This window comes from Arvicola amphibius, chromosome 7 (genome assembly GCF_903992535.2).
Source record: "Arvicola amphibius chromosome 7, mArvAmp1.2, whole genome shotgun sequence".
NCBI classification, from domain to species: Eukaryota; Metazoa; Chordata; class Mammalia; order Rodentia; family Cricetidae; genus Arvicola; species Arvicola amphibius.
Window position 1 is genome coordinate 95,289,678 of NC_052053.1, and position 25,618 is coordinate 95,315,295.

General features: G+C 36.6%; 1 protein-coding gene across 5 annotated transcripts in view; it reads right to left on the minus strand.

Annotated features, from left to right (window-relative positions):
• Positions 1-25,618, minus strand: part of Rbm25 (RNA binding motif protein 25) — a 52,401-nt gene that overhangs the window by 20,388 nt on the left and 6,395 nt on the right. Inside the window, exons 2-12 of one of the 5 annotated variants that reach the window (XM_038336015.1) lie at positions 23,768-23,833; positions 20,705-20,822; positions 20,476-20,596; positions 18,034-18,083; positions 16,060-16,227; positions 11,630-11,687; positions 10,169-10,326; positions 8,373-8,420; positions 3,171-3,356; positions 2,024-2,077; positions 1,721-1,804 (exon numbers count right to left, since the gene is read on the minus strand). In XM_038336015.1, the coding sequence (XP_038191943.1) occupies positions 1,721-1,804; positions 2,024-2,077; positions 3,171-3,356; positions 8,373-8,420; positions 10,169-10,326; positions 11,630-11,687; positions 16,060-16,227; positions 18,034-18,083; positions 20,476-20,596; positions 20,705-20,746 (969 nt within the window). In that variant the 5' untranslated portion in view covers positions 20,747-20,822; positions 23,768-23,833. The remainder of the gene's footprint in view (positions 1-1,720; positions 1,805-2,023; positions 2,078-3,170; positions 3,357-8,372; positions 8,421-10,168; positions 10,327-11,629; positions 11,688-16,059; positions 16,228-18,033; positions 18,084-20,475; positions 20,597-20,704; positions 20,823-23,767; positions 23,834-25,618) is intronic. The other 4 variants (XM_038336016.1, XM_038336019.1, XM_038336017.1 and 1 more) reach the window with 4 other exon arrangements.

Below are 25,618 nucleotides of genomic sequence, written 5' to 3' on the forward strand. Positions count from 1 at the left end.
ATTCTAAAGTTATTTATATATTCAATATGTGTATGCACACAAGCAGATAGATAGCATATATGCATGTATGTTAAGAAATATGCAAGAAAGAAATGAAATGATTCCTTAAAAATTAAGTAATGAAGAGAAAAGGAAAGAGGTTAAAAAAGAAAAAGAAAAAAATCAAAAATCTTACCTTATTCTCTCTTCAGACTCATCCGTGCTGTAAATGGACGCCCCCTGCCACGCTGATACCCTGACAGTCTGTGGTTATTTAATAAACTCATACCAAAACATGCAAAGGTTCACTGAGCTCATTTTTACTAAGAATTCAAATATCCCCTTAACCACACCACCCAAAGAGAACCAGTGTGATTTTTTTCTTTTTTGATCTTTAGGAACATTCCCCTCAGTAAAACAGTATTAAGGCAGTGAAATGCCTGACAGACCCTTAAAATGATGAAGTAATATCTTCTCAATTAAAAATTTTTACAAAGTTGATTTCCTCATAATTTACCAATAACATGAGAAGGTTTAAAATAAACAAATAAAAATAGAAGGGGTAAACCACACACACAACTGTATACCATTTTTAAGCTTACTCGGCCTTGAATTGGAATTCTGAACATATATATAAAAGTATTCTACAATGACAATGCACAGACCACCATTGTAACTCTCAAGTTGTGGGAGTTACAGTTGTGCTTTTAAACACATTTACTTCCAGAAAAAGCACCGTTGTGAGCTATGGTTGGGCAACTGGACATTAAGTGTTCAGCAGCATTTATTCATTAGCATTAATCATCAACTTGGATTTTGAAACCAGTAAGACTCAATATAGAGAAAATGAACACTTAACACCACTGAGTTATGTTATGTATCTCTCAATCTAGTCAGAAACAGTAAGATCTCATTACTTCAAACATCAAAATACATCTCATGCATTTTGCATTTCACCATCCAAAAGCACCACCTTCAATATCAGCCAACATTCACAGAGGTACTGTCATTGAGAGAAGCTTTAAATAGGCAAAACTCGTGAGTGGGATTTACTATACACAAATACCAATTTCCAAGCCAGTTACCCCTTTGCATATTTTTCTGAGGGGGCATCCATAAATATAATAAAAACAGAAGCTCATACTTACATCCTATTCCTTGTTACTTTCCAAGCTGAGAGTTTCATCTTGCATTAGTCACCATATGATCTCTATCATAATGGTGGGGGGTCAATGAATAGATTAGCTTTATGGGAATTTACAGTTCTTCCATGCATCTATAATTTGGTAAGTCTGGTAATCACTGACCTAATTTTTAAAATTTCCCCCACTCAAACTTAAATCTACACAAATATAAACCTTAAATTTTAATCTCAGCTCTTTAAAAAGAAGTTTTCCTAAGATTAAAGAACTGCCCACAAAAATAAACTAAATTGTATGTATGGTATCCTGCTGCCCCCTAAATATAGTTAAATCTGACCTTGACGTCTATGTTGAAATCTATGAATTAACTTGTTCTTTTAAAGTGAGATGACTGTTGAGTAGTCAGTGACTGGAAAAAATTAAGTAATGACCACTTTTAAATGTGGTGCTGGTCTTCTTTTGTTTCTACCTCAGTAATAACTAAGCCTTACAAGGCAATAAATTATACTCTAATAATGTAAAGTTGATTTTCTGGTCTGTTTGCTTTGGATTCTGTAAAAAGTCTAGATTGGTATCAAGTGAAAATATAAGAATACTACCTTGTGTGTGTCTCTGAATTTGCTGATCTCTCGGGATATCAAGTCTCTTTTGTCTTCTTCCATTTCTATAGCATTTATATCCTCCTAAAATTAAGGAAACAGAAAGGAATGAGTATTTATATACATTAATATATACATTAATATAAAATGATTCAGTATTTTGTACAAGTATTACAAAATTGACTAAGAAAAAAACACCAACTTGGCAATAAAATTTAATGTAATATGATAAAAATAGTAAAAAGCACAAATCTGGCAATTAGTAGTACACACATAAAATCAAAATGTAAGTTTGAAACGAACCTTTGTGATGAGTGGGTAAGGGATCAATGGGGCCACTGGAAATCTACGGAAAATCTGCAGAGAAACCCACAATGATTTTTTTAAAACATTATGTTGTTTTTACTATTAAAACATTTTTATTTATGTTTATAATTTTTTATTTATTAAAAACATCATGCTGTAATTCAACTTAGTACATACTTACACTGGAACAATTACTTTTGATATATTGATTTCAAATTATAGTAAAAATTATTTCCTTATCTTTACAACCTCTTCTGACAAGGACAGGGAGAAAGTGTCTTAAAAGCAGGACTGACAAAGTGGTGGTAGTATATGCCTGTAATCCTAGAGCTCAGAAGGCAGAAGCCCGCGGATCTTTGTGAGTTAAAAAGCCAGCATGGAGAGAGGACTCAGAGGTTAAGAGCACTGGCTCCTTTTCCAAAGGTCCGGAGTTCAATTCCCAGCAACCACATGATGGCTCACAAGCATCTGTAATGAGATATGGTGCCCTTTCCTGGCATGCAGGCATATAGTAGAAAGAAGATTGCACATATAATAAATAAATTTTAAGAAATAATAATTTTTAAAAAATGAGTTCCAAGACAGCCAGAGCTGTAACACAGAGAAACCTTATCTCACAATACTAGGAAAGAAAAAAAAGCTTCCAAAACTCTAAGCTGTAGAAAACAACCATACTTAATATTAATAACATTTGCCACTTGATATGTATTTGATGCACAAAAGAAAATTTGTCTACCACATAAAAAGATTTGCCTTTAATTCTTACCAAAGAACAGTATTTCTATAACTTATTCTCCTTTATCAATTATTTTTCTCCATCCACATCAACAGAGGAAGTTCTATTTTACCTAATACCTAACTAACTCTACAAACTATATTTCCCAATAGACATACTAAATAGACCCACATTTATGATCAAATGAAAAATTAAAGTAATACAAGTGTATCTAGCCAAAGATAAAACTTAAAATCCCCCCCCAAAAAACGCTGAAAGCCAAAATAGAACATTTCCCTATCCCTAAATAATAAATATATACAGTTAAAGCATTTTTCATGATAAAAACAACCCCAAAGTTTCTAAAGAAACAACATAATTTTTCAGAAAAATAAATATTAGAAATGACTGTGTTATCAGAACACATACGTCCTCCTTCTTTTCCTTCTTCTTCTTCCTGGGGTGAGAGTCAGACTCCTGTGAGGGTGCATTTAGCTCACTGGAGTATTCACGTATTAGAACTTCAATTGCCCCTTTAATCATCTGGTCTCTTCTCTTTGTTTCTTCATCTAAGGCTTCTTCATCATCATTAGTAACAGTTTCTGGTCTTGCATTCTTAAAAAACCAAGACAAATTTGGGGAGAATCGAAAAAAAATCATTCCAAAGAATATGAATAAGCTAAACAAAGAAAAATATGAGATAGCTATATCTACAAAATGTAAACATTAAGAACATTATATGCTGAAAATGATGGCTTCTTTCCCCACGTTTTTATATATTATTAAATCTTTAAAAAAAATTCTATGTGTGTATATGTGTGTGTCCTATGGCATACATGTGGAAGTCAAGAGGATAACTTGAATGTTGGTTCAAGATCTCAGAAATCAAACTTGGATGGCAAGTCTAGCAGTAAAGTTCCTTTACCTAATCAGCTACCTCACCAGCCTGGTTTCTACAGTTCCAATGGAACATATACCTAGCTAGGAATGAAGGTGCACTCCTTTAAACCCAGTACCCAGGATGCAGAGGCCAGTGAGTTCAAAGTCAGACTTATCTGTATACAGGTCCAGAACAACCAAAGCTATAGAGTGAAACCATGTCTCCACGTGTTCTATATATACCACATATGCTTCTTTCTCCTGAGTCACATATGCAATATCATTAATAATGAATCAAAATCTAGCCAGGAATGGTGAAGTATGTCTTTTAATCTCAGCACTCAGGAGGCAGAGGCAGGTGCATACCCAACTTCAAGAATCAAGTTCCAGGACAGCTAGGGCTATACAAAAAAAAAAAAAAAAGTCTTAAAAAAGTAAATGAAAAGAATCAATCAAACCAGACACAAACGACTTGTTCAATGTTTCTAAAAAAATATTAGTTAGACTCTAATAACGATCATTTAAGATTGAATATCTGATTGGCCAATGAAGGCTGATGCCTGTATTCACAGCAGTGGGGAGACAAGACATAGGATGTCAAATTTGCGGGTAGTCGAGATTACACAAAATCTTATCTTCCCTTCCAACTGCACACAAAAGTCTCAAATAGTTAAAATGAATCTGCAAAGTCCATAAGTGAAAAGTGAAGAATTGAACCTTTACTCAAAGCTGGGAAGGTAACAAATAAAAACAGTCCTAAGGGAAGATAACTACCAGGGAAAGCTTCCCTTACACAATGGGACCCTATCTCAAAAAGAAAATCAGTCTAGCATTAAAAAAACAAAACAAAACAAACAATCAAAAAAAAACATGCCATTGTTGCTTCTAATCATGCCTTAAAACCCACAGATATAAAGTTAATTTAAAAAACCACGCTTGTAGAGCCAGAAACACAGATCAGCCGTCCAGGACTTGTCTAACATGTGTCATCCTGGTTTCAACTGTCAAAACATCAAGAGAAAAATGACTACAATCTTTCACATAAATGCCAGGCTTTTGGTAACAACACATTCAACTCTACTGAAGCTGAACCTCATGCTCTGTGGTTACTTAAGTAATTATAACTTACCCGTTATTTCATAACAACCATTAAGATGTTTCTACCATTGGAAATATATATAATATATATTATATAATAATATATATAATATATGTGAATATAATATATATACTTATATATATTATATATATTCAGTTAATCAACGTTTAATTTTAACAAATCCTTATTCTGAACACATTGTTTTACATATTTAGAAAGTAAAAATCACAAATATTTAAAGAAGAATTTGCCCACAAACATTATGAACATACACTAAGAAATAGAAGGGTATGACAGATAATATAAGACATTGTGTCAAGAATAAAACAACCCACTCTATTTAGTTTCTTACTTTCTCAAACCTGCCTCTTCAATCTTCTTGTAGCCAAATTTTCTACTTGGCGTCTTAGATAAAGACAAGATGCTTTACACAAGACTGTAATTAAACTACTAAAAATATTTATCAACAATATGCAGTAAACTGTAATTGTGGAGACTGTTTATTTTAAATTGGTGAAATAAGGACAATAAGGTCTTCAAATTTATACACCTGTCACTAAAATCCTAATGATACACTATGCCTTTCTAAAAGAGAATGCTCCGGTAACATTTACATTTAAATTCCAGGTTTGGAGTATTTTGTTACTTTTGTTTTTGCCCAAAGCCAAGGTATAACCCCAACCGGCCTGGAAATTGCTATACTTTCTCAGACTCCTAAGTGCTGAGATTTACAACTATGTGCCACCAAAACCAGCTCCCTGAAACTTGGCCTTTGATAACTAACTCTACACTATCAAAATATTAATTGAAGAGCATACTATTGTGCCATGTGTGGGTGGGGCTGAAGGCCTTTAATTCCAGCACTTCGGAGACAGAGGCAGGTGGGATTTCTGTGAGTTTCAGACCAAACAGTGCTACACAGTGAAATACTCTAAAAAAGAAACCAGAAGAAAAAACATACAATCTGTGTGACATATCCTACACTTCTAATTTTCTTTCCCTCAAAAGACTCTCCATGGGTTTCTGACCATAGGAATAGGAATGGAGTTGTAAATTCAAAGGCCTGCTAATGTAAAAGAAACTCAGACTCTAAATTACCATTCAAAAACACTGAAAATTTAAGGAACATAGCTATTTGCCAAAATTATAACCATATAGAATTTATAATAAACCTTTCAAATGGCTGATTTCCTTACAATCTACATCTTTAGAAAGAAAAGCTAGGAAAGGCTGTCTCTTAGCTGACTGCTAATTATCATTAAAACAAAAATGTGTTGAAATAACATGTAAGGAGAGAAGTTAATTTGAGATAGAAAAGTCATTAGACAGGTTGTCTATTCTGATCTAAAGCTCTCGCTGACTTCGCCAACAACTTTCTATTTCCCAATTTTAACTTCTACCTCCAAATACAAAATGTATACTAAGTAATACTAACAAAGTAACAAATCTAAGAAACTTTATCAAGACTAACTTCTATAAAATGAAAGAAGCCATTCTGGGGGAACCTAAACAAACACACAGATCCTTCAGTAAACATTATGAATTTGGAAGGGACTATGTGAAGATGTTCACCTGGAGCACCTTCATCTACCAGAATGTAAAACATGTGGCTATACAGAGATTATCTGTACTCCAGCACTCACCAGTTAAATCTCATCATTTTGCTTTGCTTTCTAAGATATGTACAAGCACTGGCTGGCCTGACTTAATAGGTAGACCAGGCTAACCTCATCGACCAGAGTCTCCCTACGAAATACTAACGTTAGAGGAAATCACTTCACACACTAATTCGTTCTTTTATGTGTATGGGTGTTTTTCCTGCATATATGTGTACCACTTGCATGCCTGATGCTGTAGAGGGGAGGCCAGAAGCTGGTGTCAGATCCCTGGGAACTAGAGTTAAAGGCAGTTTATAAGCTGCCGTGTGTGCTGGGAATCAAACCTGGGTCCTCCGTAAAACTTAGTTAGTAACCCTTGAGCCATCTCTACAGCCTATCAGTTTATTCCTGAAAGCATGGTTAACAAAACACAGCTTGAAACAATCATGGAGGCTTATCTATATTTACACTGATTGCTGAGCAAATGGAAAGCAACAAGTAGGTCCAACCTATTTGCCTACCTATTTGATTTGGTGGCCTTTGGTGTAGGCTGTCCTGTCTCAAGGCCTTGGAAAGCAATCAAGCAGGAACTTTAGTTTCTGTCTCATGAAAACAGCACCTCAGCTGCAGTCTTCTTAGTCCTTGGAGCTAGAATACCTTGCATTCTGTGTGTCTGTCTGATCATTCACTTGTTCTTTCATTATTTTAATGTATGTGGTTAAAGTTCTGCATGTCCAGAATTGAGCTAGATACTTGGAATAAGGTAGGTCACTATTCTGAGTTCACTGAAGCACGATTAATAAAAACTCAGAGAAATTGGGAGTTCAACCTGAAGGTCAGAAAAGCAAAATAGCCAGCCACTGGCTCTTGCCTCGACCTCAGTCTGAAATGGCAACCCTGACTCTAGGAATCTCAGAATGAGACTGTGCCTGAATGCTGTCTCTTCCTGTTTTATAATCCTCTCTAGTTCTGGGATTAATGGCATGCACCAACTAGTGTGGCTATTGGGATTAAAGGTGTGTGTTACCACTGGTAAGACTGACTGACCAGTGGGGCTGTTTTACTCTCTGATTTTCAGACAAGCTTTATTTATTAAGATACAAATAGGGGCTGGAGAGATTATGGCTCAGAGGTTAAGAGCACTGCCTGTTCTTCCAAAGGTCCTGAGTTCAATTCCCAGCAACCACATGGTGGCTCACAACCATCTGTAATGAGGTCTGGTGCCCTCTTCTGGCCTGCAGACATACACAGACAAAATATTGTATACATAATAATAAACAAATAAAAGCTGAGACTAGAACGAATTTGAACTGAGCTGTAAGAAAGCTGCCCAAAATAAATAAATAAACAATAAAAAAATTAAAAATTAAAAAAACCACCAGATGGGCTGCCTGAATGAAGCAGAAAACAGTATAGTTGTCAGTGACTCTGAAAGGACACGCTCTAACCTGCTGAGCTGCCTGTCGGCTGTGAAGTTTGCTTCAGGTTTCCTAATATCTGTAAGCTGTCACTCATGTTGGAGAGGACCTTGGTGAGGTAGCAATCTTTGAGTCATTCCTGATCCTGTAACGCCTCACCCATATTCCTGAAGTAACACCAATAAGATTCACTGGTTCAGCCAGGTGGTGGTGGTGTATGCCTTTAATCTCAGCATGCAAGAGGCAGAGAGAGGTGGATCTCTGTGAGTTGAGGCCAGCCTGGTTGGTTTACAAGAGTGAGTTCTAGGACAGGTTCCAAAACTTATACAGAAACCCCATCCTGAAAAACCAGAATGATCATTGGTTCACCAAGTTGAACTTTGGTGGTATTTACCGTATTTTGGTCTGTCACTGGCTTCCTATATGGAGTGAGTAGACCTGTGTGCTGTCTCTCTCCAGGAAGTTTTAACACACAACAGCTATATGAATCAAAGGACATGTTAATTATAACTGGATGGACAAAATATTAATGGAGGAACTTAGATGGGCAATAAGGACCAAAAAAATCATTAATTAATTATATAATTAATTACTATAATTAATTAATAATAAAATTAAGAAGTCTGTGGGCTGATACCAGCAGATGGCTCAATACGCCAACGGGCCTCAATTTGATCCCTGGGACCTACATGATAGAAGAGAACTTTTGTGAATTATCCTGACTTCCACGCACATATTCGTACCTATACACGTATCTATACACACAAATAACTGTAATATAAATGTTTTAAAAACCCAATTAATAGCGTATCTGAGTATAACCCCAGCACATTGGCGAACTAGAGCTCAAGGTCATATTGCACAGGAAGACAGAAAGAAGCCACTGCGGCATAGAAGATCCTTTCTTTATAAAAGGAAAAGAGAAAAGCTGAAACAGCAGCTGGAAAGAAACTCAGCAGTTAAAAGCACTTGCTGCTCTTGAAGACATCCGTTCCTTTCCCAACATACATACAGTGGCTGGCAACTGCTTAGTTCTAAGAGACTAATGACCCTTTCTGGTTTCAATGGGAAATAGATGGAAATGATGTACATAAACATACGTGCTCACTCAACAAACATAAAAATAAATTTTTTAAAACAAAACAAAACCCAAGAGATACACAATACAATAAAACCCAAGCACTACACAAAACGTAGACTTCACTCTGTAAAGACCCAATTAATAGCATATTAATCCAAACCTGTAAAGAAATCCAAACCAAGATTGGGTCTGACAAATAAGCAACAATAATTTTACTGTATAAATATATGCAGAATGTGTGTCAGTGAAATTGTTTAAGTACTAGAAGTCCAAAGAAAACCAGAATTAAGCAGGAGGGAAAGATGTTCATAAAATAATCCTTTTTGATTTGACAGTCTCATGTTGCCCAGAATAGACTCAAATTCCTTGTATAACTGGTGAGCTTGAACTCCTAACCCAACTGCCTTTACCTCCCAAAGCCACACAGCTGGCTTTAATCTGCTTTTATGAAATGAAACTATTCTAATTAACACTATACTCATACTCATGGGGTGGGAATATGGATCAGTGGCAGAGTGCTTGCCTGTCAAACAGTAGCTCTGGGCTCTACCCTCAGCATTGAAAGAAATAAAAAAGACAACAGAAAACTACATTTAGTCACACAGAAGAAAATGTCTTCAAGAACATGAGACCAAAATATCTAAAGTACTTTGGGTATGGCAAAACTTGATTTCCTTTTATATTTTGCTTAAATTTGAGTTAAAAAATAATCTTTAAAGGAAGCTATATGAAAGTTTGATGAGAAGAAAGGTTACTTTGCTTTTTAGTGGGAAGTGGAAATGAAGACAAGAAAAAAAATGGACGCAATATATACTCAGGTTTAAGATTTGTTTTGTGAAGGAGACAATAGATACATTATCACACAAGACATAAAAAACTTTGTCCTCATTAAAAATAACAGAACTAAAATGAAAAATAAGAAAATGTTCTAAGTCACCCCAGTACATTAAGTAGTACGACTAATTTCCAGTCATTTTAGAATCCAATTTGTGTGCATCTAAGAGAGGGTACTAATAAACATTGTGTAGGTTGAAATATTTTATACTTACTTACAAAGCTGCCTTAATGAATTAGCTCTGATTGGAATAGTCTGTACAAGTGTTTTCTCTGGCAAGTTTACCTTGTCCAGCCTCCCTTACTACCTTCATCCCAACCTGGAACAAGCAAACCAACAGTCATCCACCCACTGTGGGTAGATAAAACACTTAACTACAAACTATGAAAATACACTCCTGCACATGCCATAAGCACATATTACAATAATGATCTTTTGAGTCCCCATTTTAGATTTATGACAATATGAAGTATTCACACTGAACTAGTGCACCCAGATTAGAAAAGATATTGCATACCCCATTAGCTTTCTTCTTTGCTTTCCATTCATCCAACTGTGCCTTTGTTTTTGCATCAACTTTAACAAGTAGCTTCTTCTCTCCAATCTGAAGGTCATGCAATAATCTGAGAGCACGGAGGGTAGATTCAGGCTCTTTATACTCACAAAATCCAAAAGCTAGAAATAAATAAAAAATTGTGAATTTTAAGTTATAAAAAGTTAAAAAATGCAAAGTAAAATGATTAAAGACATTACTTGAGGGTACTGAAGTCAACACTCCAATCCTGTTCTTTAACTCTCTAATAACCATTTCACTTTTAGCATGTGCAAACCAATGAGGTCTGTGTTTGTGTGTGAGAGAGAGAACAAAAGAATATAAAAGACCAGTGGAAAGAAAAATAATAAAATTTAAGAAATTAAAGAAAAAAACGACAGTCAATAGACTGAAGATATAGTTTTAAGCATCCAGACTTTAGTTGGGTATGACAGGGCATAGATAGAAGCAAAGGAGGATTGGAATAGCTGTAACTATCAGAAGACTTAGAACAAATTCCCAATGACTTTCAAAAAAGAAGCTCACCTATATCCTGAATGGGATAAATATTTAAAATTTGACATTAGAGAAATGTAAACAAAAGCCAGGCAGCAGTGGCACACGCCTTTAATCCCGGTACTCAGGAGGAAGAGATAGGTGGATCCCTATGAGTTTGTGGCCAGCCTGGTCTACAGGACAGGCTCCAAAGCTATACAGGGAAACCCTGTGTCAAAAAAAGAAATAAATGAATAAATAAATAAGTCATGTGATTATCTTTCCTCTCTTCCTGAGCTCTAAATGCTCAACCCGAACCAGGCGGCATTTCTTTCAGACAAAATAACCTTAAACATGTAAAACTAGTGGTAGAGATGGAGAGATAGCACAGCAATTAAGAACACATACTACTGAAGACAGATTCCCAGAATCCGCCAGGAAGCTGGAAACCAACTATAACTCCAGCTCTAAGGGATACAATACTCTCTTCCAGCTTTGATGGGCACTGAACTCACATGCAAAAACCCACACATAACTTACAGGCAATTAATAAAATCTTTAAAAAAAAAAAGAACCACTAGAACCATATTTTAAAAAGGGGATGAGAAAACCATTTAGTAATTTTAACTTTTTCCTCTTCTACCTCCATTCTATTGCAATTTTTGAATCCTCGAATCCCAAATCTCAGCCAAAAACCTTCTCAATGGCCTTTTTGTTGTTTGTCAAGACAGGGTTTCCCTGTTTAGCTTTGGTACCTATTCTAAAACTAGCTCTTGTACACCAGGTTGGCACTGAACTCACAGAATCTGCCTGCCTCTGCCTCCTGAATGTGCACTACCATCATCCAGCTCAATTGTCTTTTAATACATCCTAATAGAAAATTAAAGCATGCTAAGTGATTTATGCAAACAGGTTACAATAAAGGCAACAAGTAAGGAAAATACGTATTACCTTGAAGTTTTCCTGAAGCACCTTGTACTCTTTTCCAGCTTAGCACCAAACCACATTTCTTAAAAAGAAATTTAAGAATTTACCAATTAATAAAATGAAATAGCTTCAAGACAAGTAAGATCACAATTAAAAGTTACAGAGTATGATAGCTCACACCTGTAATTCAAGAGGCTCAGGTAGAAAAAGTTAGAGGGCAGCCTGGGTCCCAATTTGAGACCCAGTTTCAAAATAATGACACCATCAATACAGGGGGGAAAACAGAAAACAAACAAGATTATGCCAGTGGGCTGGAGACATGACTCTGCGGTTAAGAGTAAAGGCTGCTCTTCCAATGGTCTTTGAGGTATTTCCAGCAACCATCTGTAATGAAATCTGGTGTCCCCTTCTGGCATGCAGCCATACATGCAGACAGAACACTGTATATATAATAAATAAATCTTTTAAAAAAAGAAAGATCATGCCAGCAACTAATCTTGTTAAAAAAGATACTAAGTCTCCCATAAACACAAGACATGTAACAAATTGCTTAAACAAAAACATAAAGCTTTAGTCAGGCAAGTGTCACATTGTAATTCTAGTACTCAAAAGGTAAGACAAAAGAAAGCTGTTAAATTTGAGGACAGTCTGGTCCTCAGAATGAGTTCCAGGACAGCCAGGACTACAGAGAGAATGCCTGTCTCAAAAAAAGAAAAAAAAAAAAAAAAAAAAAAAAAGAAAAAAAACCCAAAAAAAAAAAAAGATAAGCTTAAAGGGGAAAAAAAGAAAAAAGGGAGTCTTATTAGCTGCTAGCAGAAAGTAACAGGAGGGGGGTATTCTTTATCATTTATTCTACGGCTTATTTTATGTTCTGCAAGACATGGCTGATCACGGTCCTCTTGGACAATGCATTGATTGCTTTTTCCCTATATGGAATCTCTGTCCCTCCCCCCCAGGTCTTCATTAAGAAATCTTACATCTGGGGACTGGAGAGATGGCTCAGAAGTTAAGAGCACTAGCTGCTCTTTCAGGGGACCTGTGTTCAATTCCCAGCACCCACATGGTGGTTCACAACCATCTGTAATGAGATCTGGTCTCCTCTTCTAGAGTGTGAATATAAAATAAACAAATATATCTTTAAAAAAAAAATCTTATATCCTATCCTGAGTGCCCCCCAAAACCAAAAACAGAACAGTGACTCATAGGATGAGGTGGCACAAATCTTTAATTCCTGCACTACAGAGGCAGAGGCAGGCTAATCTCTGTGATTGAGACCAGACTGGCATGCACACCAAAGTCTAAGACAGTCAGGGCTATAAAAACTATATCTCATCTCTGTGAGTTCGAGATCAGCCTGGTCTACAAGAGCTAGTTCCAGGACAGGCTCTAAAGCTGCAGAGAAACCCTGTCTCGAAAAACAACAAACAAACAAACAAAAAAAAAAAAACCAAAAAAAAACTACATCTCAAAAAGAAAAAATAAATTATGACTCGTCTCTAAGAAGAAAAAAAGAAAGGTAACTGGAGCTTGGTTTTTTTGTCCTATTTTTCAGTATTTTTCGACACAGGCTTTCTCTGTGTAGCCCTGGCTGACCTAAACTCGCTTTGTAGACCAAGATGGCCTCAAACTCACAGAAATCTTCCTGCCTTTGTTTCCCAAGTATTGAGATTAATGGCATGTGCCACGACTGCACCCAAAAAGTTTCCAATTTTAACATTTTATTTTAATGAAAGAAAGAGTATGAATCATAAAACATTAAAATTTAACAAAGCTGGAATTTATGGATTCTGTTTTTTCATTTGATGCTAAGGATCACACAACCAACAAAATGGAAAAAGCTACTGAATTACTTAAAAAATAAGATTTCGAGGCCAGCCAAGTCTACAAGAGCTAGTTCTAGGACAGACTCCAAAGCCACAGAGAAACCATGTCTCAAAAAACCAAAAAAAAAAAAGAAAAAAAAGAAAAGAAAAGAAAAAAATCAAGGGGGCTGGGAAGATGGCCGAGCAGTTAAGAGCACTGACTGCTCTTCCAGAGGTCCTGAGTTCAATTCCCAGAAACCACATGGTGGCTCACAACCATCTGTAATGAGATCTGGTGCCCTCTTCTGGCCTATAGGCAGGATACTGTATAAATAAGTAAAATCTTTAAAAACAAATCAAATAAATGACCTGGGCGGTGGTGGCGCACACCTTTAATCCCATACTCAAGAGGCAAAGGCAGGTGGATCTCGGTGAGTTCGAGGACAGCCTGGTCTAAAAGCATGAGTCCCAAAGCAGCCTTCATAGCTACAGAGAAACCCTATCTCAAAAAACAAAAAACAAAAAAACAAAAGAAAAAAATAAAAGTAGCATTAGTGAAAGCATGAGAATAAGCACCATTATTTTTCATTACAAATCCATCTAATACCATTCCATGTAATAGCATGTATGTTTCTTTTTAAATTATTGTCATTTTTGTTTCAATATAGGTTTTCTCTGTACAGTTCCAGATGTCCTGGAACTCACTATGTAGACCAGGATGTCCTCAAAGTCAGAGATCCATCTGCCTCTTCCTCCTAAGTGCTGGGATTAAAGTCATGAACCAACACTTGACCACTTGAAAAAAAAATCTCTACATTATTATATTACATTATTGTGTGTTTGTGTATGTGTATCTGTGTATGTATATGTATGTGTAAAATGTGTGCATGACTGAGGGCACATGAAGTATGTAGGAAGAAGGAAAAGACTTTGCCAGTTCTCTGTTTCCACCTTTACATACGTTAAAAAAAATTGCCTCAAGTTACTAGGTTTTCTTTCTTGCTTTGTTTTTTCAAGAAAGGGTTTCTATGTAGCTTTGGTGCCTGTGCTAGAACTAGCTTTTTAGATCAGGTTGGCCACAGAGATCCACCTACCTCTTCCTCCCAAGTGCTGGGATTAAAGGCGTTCACCACCAATGCCTGGAGAAGCAGGTTTTCAAGGGAAGCAGCAATACCCATGTACCAATGATTTTTGTTTAAGGCTGGAGAGATAGTTCAGTGGTCAAGAGCAACTGTACTTTTTCAGAAACTTTAGGTTAAGTTCCAGCACCCATATGGTGGTTCATAACCATCTGTAACCCCAGTTCCAAGGGATCCAACAGGCACACAGATGGTGAACATACATGCAAAATACTCAACAAATATAAAATAATCAGTCAGGCGAGGGTGGCGCACACCTTTAATCCCCGCACTTTTAAAGCAGAGGCAGGTGGAGCTCTATGAGTTTGAGGACCAAAAAAAAGAAAAAAGTAATTAGGTTTTTTGCTCTATAATAAAGATATTTTTTAAATAAAAAAAACTTCAAGGTATCTAAATAACATGCTATTTCTGCTATGAATAAAAGAATCAAAATTATCACCAATGTCAAAATCTTCTAATGATCAAAATACACTGTACAAAAATTTTCTTTGATAAGTGGTGGCACATTCCTTTAATCCCAGTACTTGGAAGGCAGAGACAGGCATATCTCTCTGAGTTTAAAGCCAGTCTGTCTCCAGAGGGAGTTCAAGAACAGGCTCCAAAGCTACAGAAAAACAAAATCAATCTATTCACTAAGTACTCATAAAATCACAACATATTAATCCAAAGATTACTAACACACTCTTATTATGGTAAGTTTTGATCACTTTAACTAAATTAACTCAGCATCACCAAAACTGGGAATAAAGACAACATGAAACACTTGTGTAAAAAAATGAGTAGAAAATCTGAACAAATACTGAGCAATTTCTAACTGAGAAATATTTTATGAAAGATCTAGCCTTGTGTCAAGGAAACAAGCAAAATAAAACCAGAGTTATCTAAAAGAGGCCTATAATTAAATGAAACAAATTCATTCATTCATTACATCATAAACTGAAAACTAGTAAGGTTTCAATTCAATTCAATTCAATGAGGCAGAGGTGGGTGGATCGCTTTGAGTTTGAGACCAGTCTCGTCTACAGAGTAAGTTCTAGGACAGCCTGAGAAGTTACAGAGAAACCGTTTCAAAAAAACAAACTAAAAATTAAGTTCACTGATGCATCTGTATCAAAGAATACTAATGTGCTTGCTCACTGCCCTGCTTTTTTTTCTTCTGCAGATCTAAATTGTTTTTCATAACAAAATGCTAAGAAAAAAAAATGACTGAGAAGTTAGGCATGAGGGCACAGGCCTTAGACCTTACTACCTGAGAGGCAGAAGAAGCACGTTGCTGGGTTTGAGGCCAGCCAGCCACAAAAAACGAAATAGTCCTTTTTCTTTTTTTTTTTCTACTCACTATGTAGACCAGGATGTCCTCAAAATTTGATTTTGTAAGTCTAAAAAAGTAGAAAATAGCCAGATGGTGATGGCACACACCTTCAACATGATCACTTAGGAGGTGGATCTCAGTGAGTTGGAAGTCAGGATAGTCGAGATTATTATTATGCGGGGGGAACACAGTTTAACTTACAGCTAAGAGTTGTCGTATAAGCATGTCTGAGGCTTTCTCTGAAATATTGCCAACAAAAACTGTAGTAGTAGGACCACAATTTTCATCATTTTCTTTTAATTTTAAGCCTGGATGATCCTTTCTTGCTCCCAAATGCTTCCCAACCATGGACACAGTAGGTACTAGAACCTATAATAAAGACAAAATATAGAAAGACAAAAATATTTGATCTGAAATTATGACATTATGCTAAAAACTCCAAATTTAAAGTATAAATATATAGCATATTATTAAAGGCCCTACATAATTAATCAAAAATTCCTTAAGCATGTAGTATGTTTCATTAATGCAAATTTATTTTTCATAAATTTCCATTAATTACCTTTAAAAAGGATAGAAAGTCAAGCATTTTTGCTTACCATGTTTAAAATTTTAAAACATAAACCATGAGATTATTAAAAACATAAAAATTTCAACACAATTATAATCAGAACAAAATTGAAAGCAAATTCAACACTGCCCACACTTTTGCTTTTTATAAGGTCCTTGTGTTACTAGCTTATTTTCACTTTTAACCAGAAATCTATATACTTAACAAAGAATTCATTACAACTCAACAGACATGGAAAAAACTGTGAACGAGTATAATTTCTCCAAACCCCAATTCCACCTTTCTCTATTCTACAATACAAAGTGAGTGTCATTTGGAAGCTTCTAAAAAAACCGAACTAGGCCAGGTATGGTGGCACACACACATCTTTAATCCTAACACCAGGGAGACATGTGGATCCCCACTGAGTTAAAGAACCTACCAGGTTTACATAATGAATTCCAGGCCAGTCTAAAAAGTAAGACACTGTCCCAAAAAAAAGCAATTTTAACAAAAAAATTGCCCAACTATTTGCGAGGTTTAGGAAGTGTGGCCTTGTAGAAGTGTAGAAGGTGGGCTTTGATAGTTTAAAAATTTCCACCATTTTTTTTTTACTCTCTGCTATCTACTGGTATTTCAGATTCAGGCTCTCAGCTCTTCCAGCCATCATTTCCGTCTGTGCCAAGATTTCCTACAATACAGACCCTAATCCTTCTACAACAGTAAGCCAAAGTAAATCCCCTTCCTTCTATTAATCGCCTTTGTCCTCGTGTTCTGTCACAGCAATATAAAAGTAACTAATAGGGGCTGGAAAGATGGCTCAGCAGTTAAGAGCACTGACTGCTCTTCCAAATTTCCAGCAACCACACGGTTCACAACTCATCTGTGATGAGATCTAGTGCCCTCTTCTGGCCTGCAGGCACACATGTAGACAGAACACTGTAAACTAAATAAATATAAGTCCTTTTTTTAAAAAGTAATACACTACTCTTACAGAAGGTTCACATTCAGTTCAAAACAACTACAGCAGGTGGCTCACAACATCTTCAAGCCTCCAAAAGCACTGCATGCAAATTCTGCCCACATTGACAAGTAGAACACAAACATACATTAAAATATTTTTACTTATTTAATTTATGTGCAATGGTATTTTTCCTGCATGTATGTCTGTGTGATGGTGTCGAGTCCCCTGGACCTGGAGTCAGACAGGTGTGAACTGTCATGTGGGTGCTGAGATTCAAACCCAGGTCCTTCAGAAGAGCAGTCAGCGCTCCCAACAACTGAGTCATCTCTCCAGTCCCACATTTAAACATTTTAAGCTATCTAAGGTTAACAAATTTTATATTTCAAAAAGTACTAGCTGTATTCTAAATCTTATTTTTTCATTTATATTTACTGTTGAAAGGTAGAGTACTCAACTTGGAGTACTTCCCTATAAAAATGAAGCCTTAGGTCCAATCCCCAACACATTAACCAGGCATGGTTAATATGCCTGTAATACCAGCATTTAAGAGGGAGAGGCAAAAATAAATCTAAATTCAAGGTCATCTTCAGCTACAAAGTAAATCCAAGACTCATCAGGAAGTGATGAGACTCTTGTCTCAAAAACAAAAATGTATACTTACAGTTGGAGCAGGAGCCATAATACTCATTGGTACAGGAATCATTGGTGTCCCTAAAAGGAAAAAAGCATAACATATTTTAAGAATACAATTAAGCCGGGCAGTGGTGGCGCACGCCTTTAATCCCAGCACTCGGGAGGCAGAGGCAGGTGATCTGTAAGTTTGAGGCCAGCCTGGTCTACAAGAGCTAGTTCCAGGACAGGCTACAAAGCTACAGAGAAACCCTGTCTCGAAAAACCAGAAGAAGAAAGAAGAAGGAAGAAGGAAGAAGGAGGAAGGAGAAAGGAGGAGAAAGAGGAGAAGACGACGACAATTAAAAATAACTACAGGGTGGGCTAGACATGTCTGACAGAGTGAGGTATTTGTTTCACAGGCATGAATGAGGACAGGCATTCAATCTCCAGCACCCACATAAAACAAAAGCATAGGGACCACTGGCAAGCCATACTTGCATAAAAAGAAGCCCCAGTCCCACAAAAACATCCTGCATTAATCAGAGAGAGCTAGAGAGATGGTTCTTCAGCAGATTAAAAAATGTAACCTCAGTTCAGTCCCTGGTAACCTCATGGTGGAAAGAGAGTTGTTTCTAGCTGTCCTTTGTCCTCCGTACCTATCCCATAGCACATCCTTGCATTTGTACCTGAGCACAAGCTCATACACTAAATAGTAATAATGAATATAATCAGAAGCCCCCATATATGATATCCAAGGCTACAAAGAAAAGTACATACAAGAAAATATTTAGATCTAGGCATGCCGGCGAACATATATGTATTTCCACACTTAGGAGATATGACAAGAAGATCTGAAGTATAACAGCCCCTTTACACAGCAAGTTCCAGACACAGCTGAAAGCCTGACTCAACCTCTCCAGTCCCCATTAAGGTGTGTGCGCTTAATAGTAAGAGATGAAATTTGGGGTGTGGTGACAATTACCTGTAAGACTGAGGAAAGAGGATAACCATGAGTCAAGACAATAATGGGCTACACAGTTCCAAACAAACTCAGGAAACAGGGCATTACCTTGTCTCCAAAAAAACCAAGAAAACAAAAACAAAAATCTGGGAGGTGATTGTGCACGCCTTAAACCTGGCACTCAGGGAGGCAGAAACAGGCAGGCAGAGCTTTGTGAGCTCGAGATCAGCCTGGTCTACAGAGCGAGTTCCAGGACAGGTTCCAAAACTAGAGAAACCTTATCTTGAAAGACCAAACCAGGGCTGAAGAGATGGTTAGGTGGTTAAGAGCACTGGCTGCTCTTCCAGAGGACCTGGGTTCAATTCTCAGCACCCACATGGCAGTTTACAATTGTATCTAATTTCAATTCCAGGGGATCTGATACCTCCACACCAATGCACATAAGATAAATTTAAATAAATTATTATATTTTTAAAAAAAAAAAGAAAAAAAGGGGCTGGAGAGATGGCTCAGTGGTTAAGAGCATTGCCTGCTCTTCCAAAGGCCCTGAGTTCAATTCCCAGCAACCACATGGTGGCTCACAACCATCTGTAATGAGGTCTGGTGCCCTCTGCTGGCCTGCAGACATACACACAGACAGAATATTGTATACATAATAAATAAATATTAAAAAAAAGAAAAAAAAAAGGAAAACCAAATGTTCAAACAAGAACAAAACACAAGTGAGGCAATGACTCCAGCACTCGGGAGGCTGAGTCAGGCAAGTCTTTCTTTCTCTGAGTTTGAGACCAGTCTGATCTACAACTCCAGTTCCAGGATATTCAGAGCTGTTACACAGAGAAACCTTGTCTCAAAAAACCAAAAACAAGCAAGCAAACAAACAAAAAAGCCAGGCAGTGTTGGTACAGCTTTAATCCCAGCACTTACGAGGCAGAGACAGGTGGATCTCCGTGAGTTCAAGCCTGGTCTACAGAATAAGCTCCAGGACAGCCAAGGCTACACACACACACACACACACACACACACACACACACACACATGAAAAACTAAAACAAAGAAAACAAAAATAAAAATGTAAACGTTAGTCTATGACATCTTGAAAGATAAATCAACTATCATTTGGTTTCCCTTTGACAGTAACAGGCCAGTAACAACACTATTATTTGATATTGCTATAAGAGGAAATAGTCACTGCTAACTTTATTTTCTAAATTTTTGAAGCTTATAAATAAGAAATTTCCAAGATGAGTTTGAAACTCAGCAACAAATACAAATCAAAACAGGTACAGAGGAGGTTCAACTGTAACCCCAGCATGCAGGACCATGAAGGACTGGCTAAGAGGTAAGGGTGCACCTGGAGCAACAGATTCTGTCCCCAAACAACTTAAGGCCACATAAAAATCAGATATCCATTTTCACAGTAAGACTACCACATCTTTACTAATAAATCACGAGTATCATGTTCCAAAGGTATTATCACAATGACAAAGACTCAGCCTTAAAAAAATTTAAAAATATGATCAAACTTACCTGGAGGTACAGGAGGAGGAAAGCCTGGAAACTGTGGGGGTGGGATCCCTGGAGGGAGTGCTGGGATTCCCATAGGAGGGCGATTCAAATGAGGGGGGAAAGACATTCTGACTGCACCAGTCTAAAGAAAAAAATGACAAATCATTTTATTTGAAACCTTTCTAATTCGACATGCCTATATTGTTGACCTTCATTTTTAGAGTATCTGCAAAATTCTAAAGTTTCTTACCCAAAGGAGTTGGCAAAGACCCTCTTTTCTCTGTCTGTCCATTGAGAATTTTTTAAAACTTAGATCTTTTCTAAAATAAGTTCCCAAAATGTACACGAACTAAGTTCAGGATAGACTCCTACAATCATGTGGGAATACATATAAAGGAAGAAAAAAATTTTGAGGTTCAGTTAATATCAAAAAATTAAATGCCAAACATCAACGAATCTTTTAAAACAAACTGAGAATCCAGGAGGGTAGATAATTTTCTAAGTGTTCTAATACATTCATTTTTAAACGAGCAACTCTGAAAACTTCAGTATTTGACAACTCAGTGTTAACTAGTTCTTAAAGACAAACGTGTCATTAAATTATAAACTTAGGAGAAAGAGGAGACCCCTATCAGCCCACATAGTAACAGCTCTAACATATAAAGAGCACACAAGTTGTAATAAGGTAACATTTTTTTTTGAAGACACGGATCTCAAGTAGTCAAAGCTGGCCTTTAACACTATAGTTGATGACAATTATGAACACTTGACCCTTCTGTCTCCATTATATCAAGTACCAAGATTACAGGTATATACCACCATACAGTTTACTTTTTTCTTAAAGCAAACCTTTAGCCAGGCCTGGTGGCACAAGCCTGTAACCCTAATCCCAGAGGTGGAAGCAGAATCTTGAGTATGCTAGGACTTGTCTCAAAAATCAAAAGTTTGGGGCTGGAGAGATGGCTCAGTGGTTAAGAGCATTGCCTGCTATTCCAAAAGTCCTGAGTTCAATTCCCAGCAACCACATGGTGGCTCACAACCACCTGTAATGAGGTCTCGTGCCCTCTTCTGGTTTGAAGGCATATATTGTACACATAATAAAATATTAAAAAAAAATCAAAAGTCTGGGCTGAGCAGATTCCACTGGGGAGAAAGAGCCAAAACCACATTGTCTACATTGTCAAGCCATCCAGGGCTACTTGGGGAGACCGTCTCAAAAGAAAAAAGAAAAAGAAAAGCTAAAATGAACTTGTCGTTGGTTCCAATAAAATTAGTTTTTTGTTTGTTTTGTTTTATACTAAGCAGCAGTTACTTCTGCCAAACTAGCAAAATTTCTTCTACCTATAAAAGAAAATAAGCTTACAACTGTTAAACATATTTTCTTTCCAAGCAGGGCATGGCGACACATGACTGTAATCCCTGAAGTTGAGAGGTTGAGGCATGAGGATCAATTCAAGGCCAGATTGCTATGTAGCAATGCTGTTTGCTTTGAGACCAACCTGGGCTGCATGAAACCCTGTCTCAAAAGTATGTTTTATTTTTATCTTTAGTAGGTGAGTGCATGTATTTATTTGGTTTTTCAGTTTAAGACGTTATATGGGACCCCAGGCTGGCCTCAAACCCAACATCCTTAGCCTTTCAACTACCACCATGCCTGGCTTCTTATTAAGTTATCTTCTACTTTTCTCTTACCCACCAAATCCCAACCTTTAGCTATGTTATGTTTTGTACATATCTTTTTCTACACAAATATTTAATAATTTGTGCTTTGTTATAATATATTCATACTACAATGTTACCTGCATTTCTCCTTCAGTGTCACTAACATCTCTTCATTATCAATTCTTGTCTTTATACAGAAAATTATATATAATACAGAAACACCAGTTGCCTTAGTTCATTAACAATGAAAATTCTTGGACATCTGATTTTATTTTAGTAAATATTTAGAATTTTTTAAATTACATTTATTTATTTGTGTGTGTCTGGGTATGTGTGTGACGTGTATGAAGTCAGAGAAGAAGCCGCAGAGTCAATTCTTCCATCACCTGGGTCTTGGTGGGATTAACCTTGGGCTGTCAGCATAGGAGCAAGCACACCCTTACTGAGCCATTTTGTGAGCCCACAGATAATTCTGTAATACAGATTATCACTGTTTGCATCCAAACTCTAGTACTAAATCATTCCCTCCAATCTAATGTGTATATTTATATTTCTATCAGCACTGTATCTAACTTACAAGAATCTGAAGTTTAAAAACAAAACAACCTATTTCAGTTTAGTTCCTCAATCCCTAAAGCTATTTTTACCTGTTAGTGTTTCTCTGAAACAGGAAAGCATGCACTTGGCCGGGCGGTGGTGGCACATGCCTTTAATCCCAGCACTCCGGAGGCAGAGGTGGATCTCCGTGAATTTGAGGTCAGCCTGGTCTACACAGTGAGTCAAGACAGCCAAGGCTACATTGAGAAACCTTGTCTTGAAAAATTAAAAAAAAAAAAAAAAAGAAAAAGAAAAAGAAAACCATGCACTCACTATATGCTCACAACTGTTCGTCTAACTTTTTAATTGTCTCTAAGGGCTGGTGAGATGGATCGGTAGGTAAAGGTACTTGCCACCAGGACTGACGTTTAAACTTCATACCTCAGACACACCGAGCTGGCTTACACACACATGTGCCACTAAACACACACCCCAAAATAAGTAAACAGCAACTTCAAAAGTATTTTTTAAAGGGAACAGGGATTGGTATGTAAAAAAAAAAAAATATTAAAAAAAAGAATACTTTTAAAAATACTTTGCCAGGTACATGCCTTTAATCCCAGCACTCAGGAGGCAGAGCCACACAGATCTCGGAGTTTGAGGCCAATCTGGTCTACAGAGCTAGTTCCATGACAGATATGGCTATTACATAGAGAAATCCTGTCTCAAAAAAATAATTAAAAAAAAAACTATAAAATTTAAGCTTTGGTTTCAGAAAAGTGTTTTTATTCACAAATCAGAGTTGTCAGAATGATTCCTATAGTAGCAAAAAGATGCTAGAAAAGCTACTCATAGGCACATTTCAGAAAGGAAACAAAGTTTAAAAGATACTGTGCATTCAATTTCTATGTGCTGCTTTTCTTTTGTAATTACTACCTTTAAAATTACCACATTAAATAATGGGTTTCAATTATATATCTTCATACATTTTATACTATGCTCTCATTTGTTCCCCTTCCCCATTGAGTTTTTTATAACCTGTATTACAAATGCTTTGCATGGAAAGGAGAGGGAAGGTGTATCTGTTAAAACAGAAGGCTACTATCCTACTTACAGAAGCTCTTGTATTATAATAATACTCTAGCTCAGCACTTTCTTAGGAAGGCAGTTGGTATAGCACCTGTTGAATAAATAAATTAATTAATGAGGAGTAAACATGCCTGAGGACCCATTGACAAATTTATTTAACAGCTACTACATATCAGCAACAGTCCACTTTCACAATGCTATGACCTTGGGCCATAGATTCACTTTTACAGACACTTCTCTCCCACAATTATTAGATATAAACAGTATTTTTAAAGTAAAGCTATATTCTTAAGGATTAAGCTATATTTTAGGGTTTTTACTATTAAAAGTTAATTAACCAGATACATTTTAGTTTCAATATAAATATTGCATACATTTCTAATTTTTCTATGAAATACCTCCCTTTTATTTAAAGCTGTTCAAAATTTAACATGGGCTGGACTTCAAGGTGAAAAAATATTAGTCAACAGTTAATGTTTATGAACAGTCCCTTTTCCTTTGAGATAATGGATCCCTTGTTGGGAAATCAAAAATCAGACATTCCTGATGCTTTTGACAATTCAAATTATGAACAGTTTTATACTTGTTATATGAAATGAAAGAACCATAACAAAGTGTACCAGATTCTATTTTTAAAGTAAACTCAAACTTAAAAATATACTTATAAGTTTTAGGGACATTGGAAGTTGGAAGGTTTTATAGAAAAATAATGCAAGAAAAAGAGCTAGGGAAAGGTTTACTTTCAGTTCCAGTAATCAGGTCAGGCCTCACTAAGTGAAGAAGATTTGAACAAAAGATCTGAAATAGGCTGAGGCATGAAGGCCTATTCATATCCGAGGGAAGAGTCTTGCAAGCAAAAAATAAAAAAAACAAAAAACAAAAAAACACACACAAAGCCTTTGAGGAAGATCAGCACAATCAACTTTATGTCACAAGGAGAATAAACATGGAGTCAGGTTAAAAAAAAAAAAAAAAAAAAGACCATTAGCTGGGGAAGAGGGGAAGAGTGTAGTAGAGTGTAGTTAAGTACTACAATGTAAATGTCTGGGCTGCTACTTTAAATGGAATGGAACACATTTTAAAAGGTTTCTCACTTAACATAATCATTGTCACCCTGTTAAACCAGAAAGGAAATAGGATGTAAGCAAGAAACTACTGCAATAATACAAGAGTGTGCCCAGTAGGAGACAGAAGTTAACAAGTTGCTAGATTCTGGACATATTTTAAAGACAGCCAAAAAGATTTCCTGAGGATTATATCGAATACAAGATAGTTATCAAGTCTATGGCCATACACCCTGAAGGTGTCCCATCTCGTCTGATCTCAGAAGCTAAGCAGAGTAGGGCCTGGTTAGTACTTGGATGGGAGAGAAGATAGTTATCAATACTGAAATTATCTTAATATTAATTATAATAATGTGTTTGATGTGGGATTTTTTAATTTTTATTTTTTGTTTTGTTTTATAGTTTGTTTGTCAACACAGGGTTTCTCTGGGTAGTCCTGGCTATCCTGGAATTTGCTTTGTAGACCAAACTGGCCTGGAACTCTATGAGATCTGCCTGCCTCTGCCTGGCTACAAGTTGATTTTTGTTTTTGATTTACAGAGCTTTGGGGGGGGGGGGTGTTTTTTTGTTTTTGAGATCCAGTTGTAGCACGATTAATAAAAACTCAGAAACAGAATTTGGGGTTCAACACGAAGGTCATAAAAGCAAAGCAGTCAGCCACTGGCTCTTACCTCAACCCCAGTCTGAAATAGCGATCCTGCCTCCAGGAATCTCAGAATGAGACTGTGTCTGTGAACTGTCTCCTCCTGTCTTACAGTCCTCTCCAGGGCTGGGATTAAATGCATGCACCACTGGGATCAAAGGCATCTCCC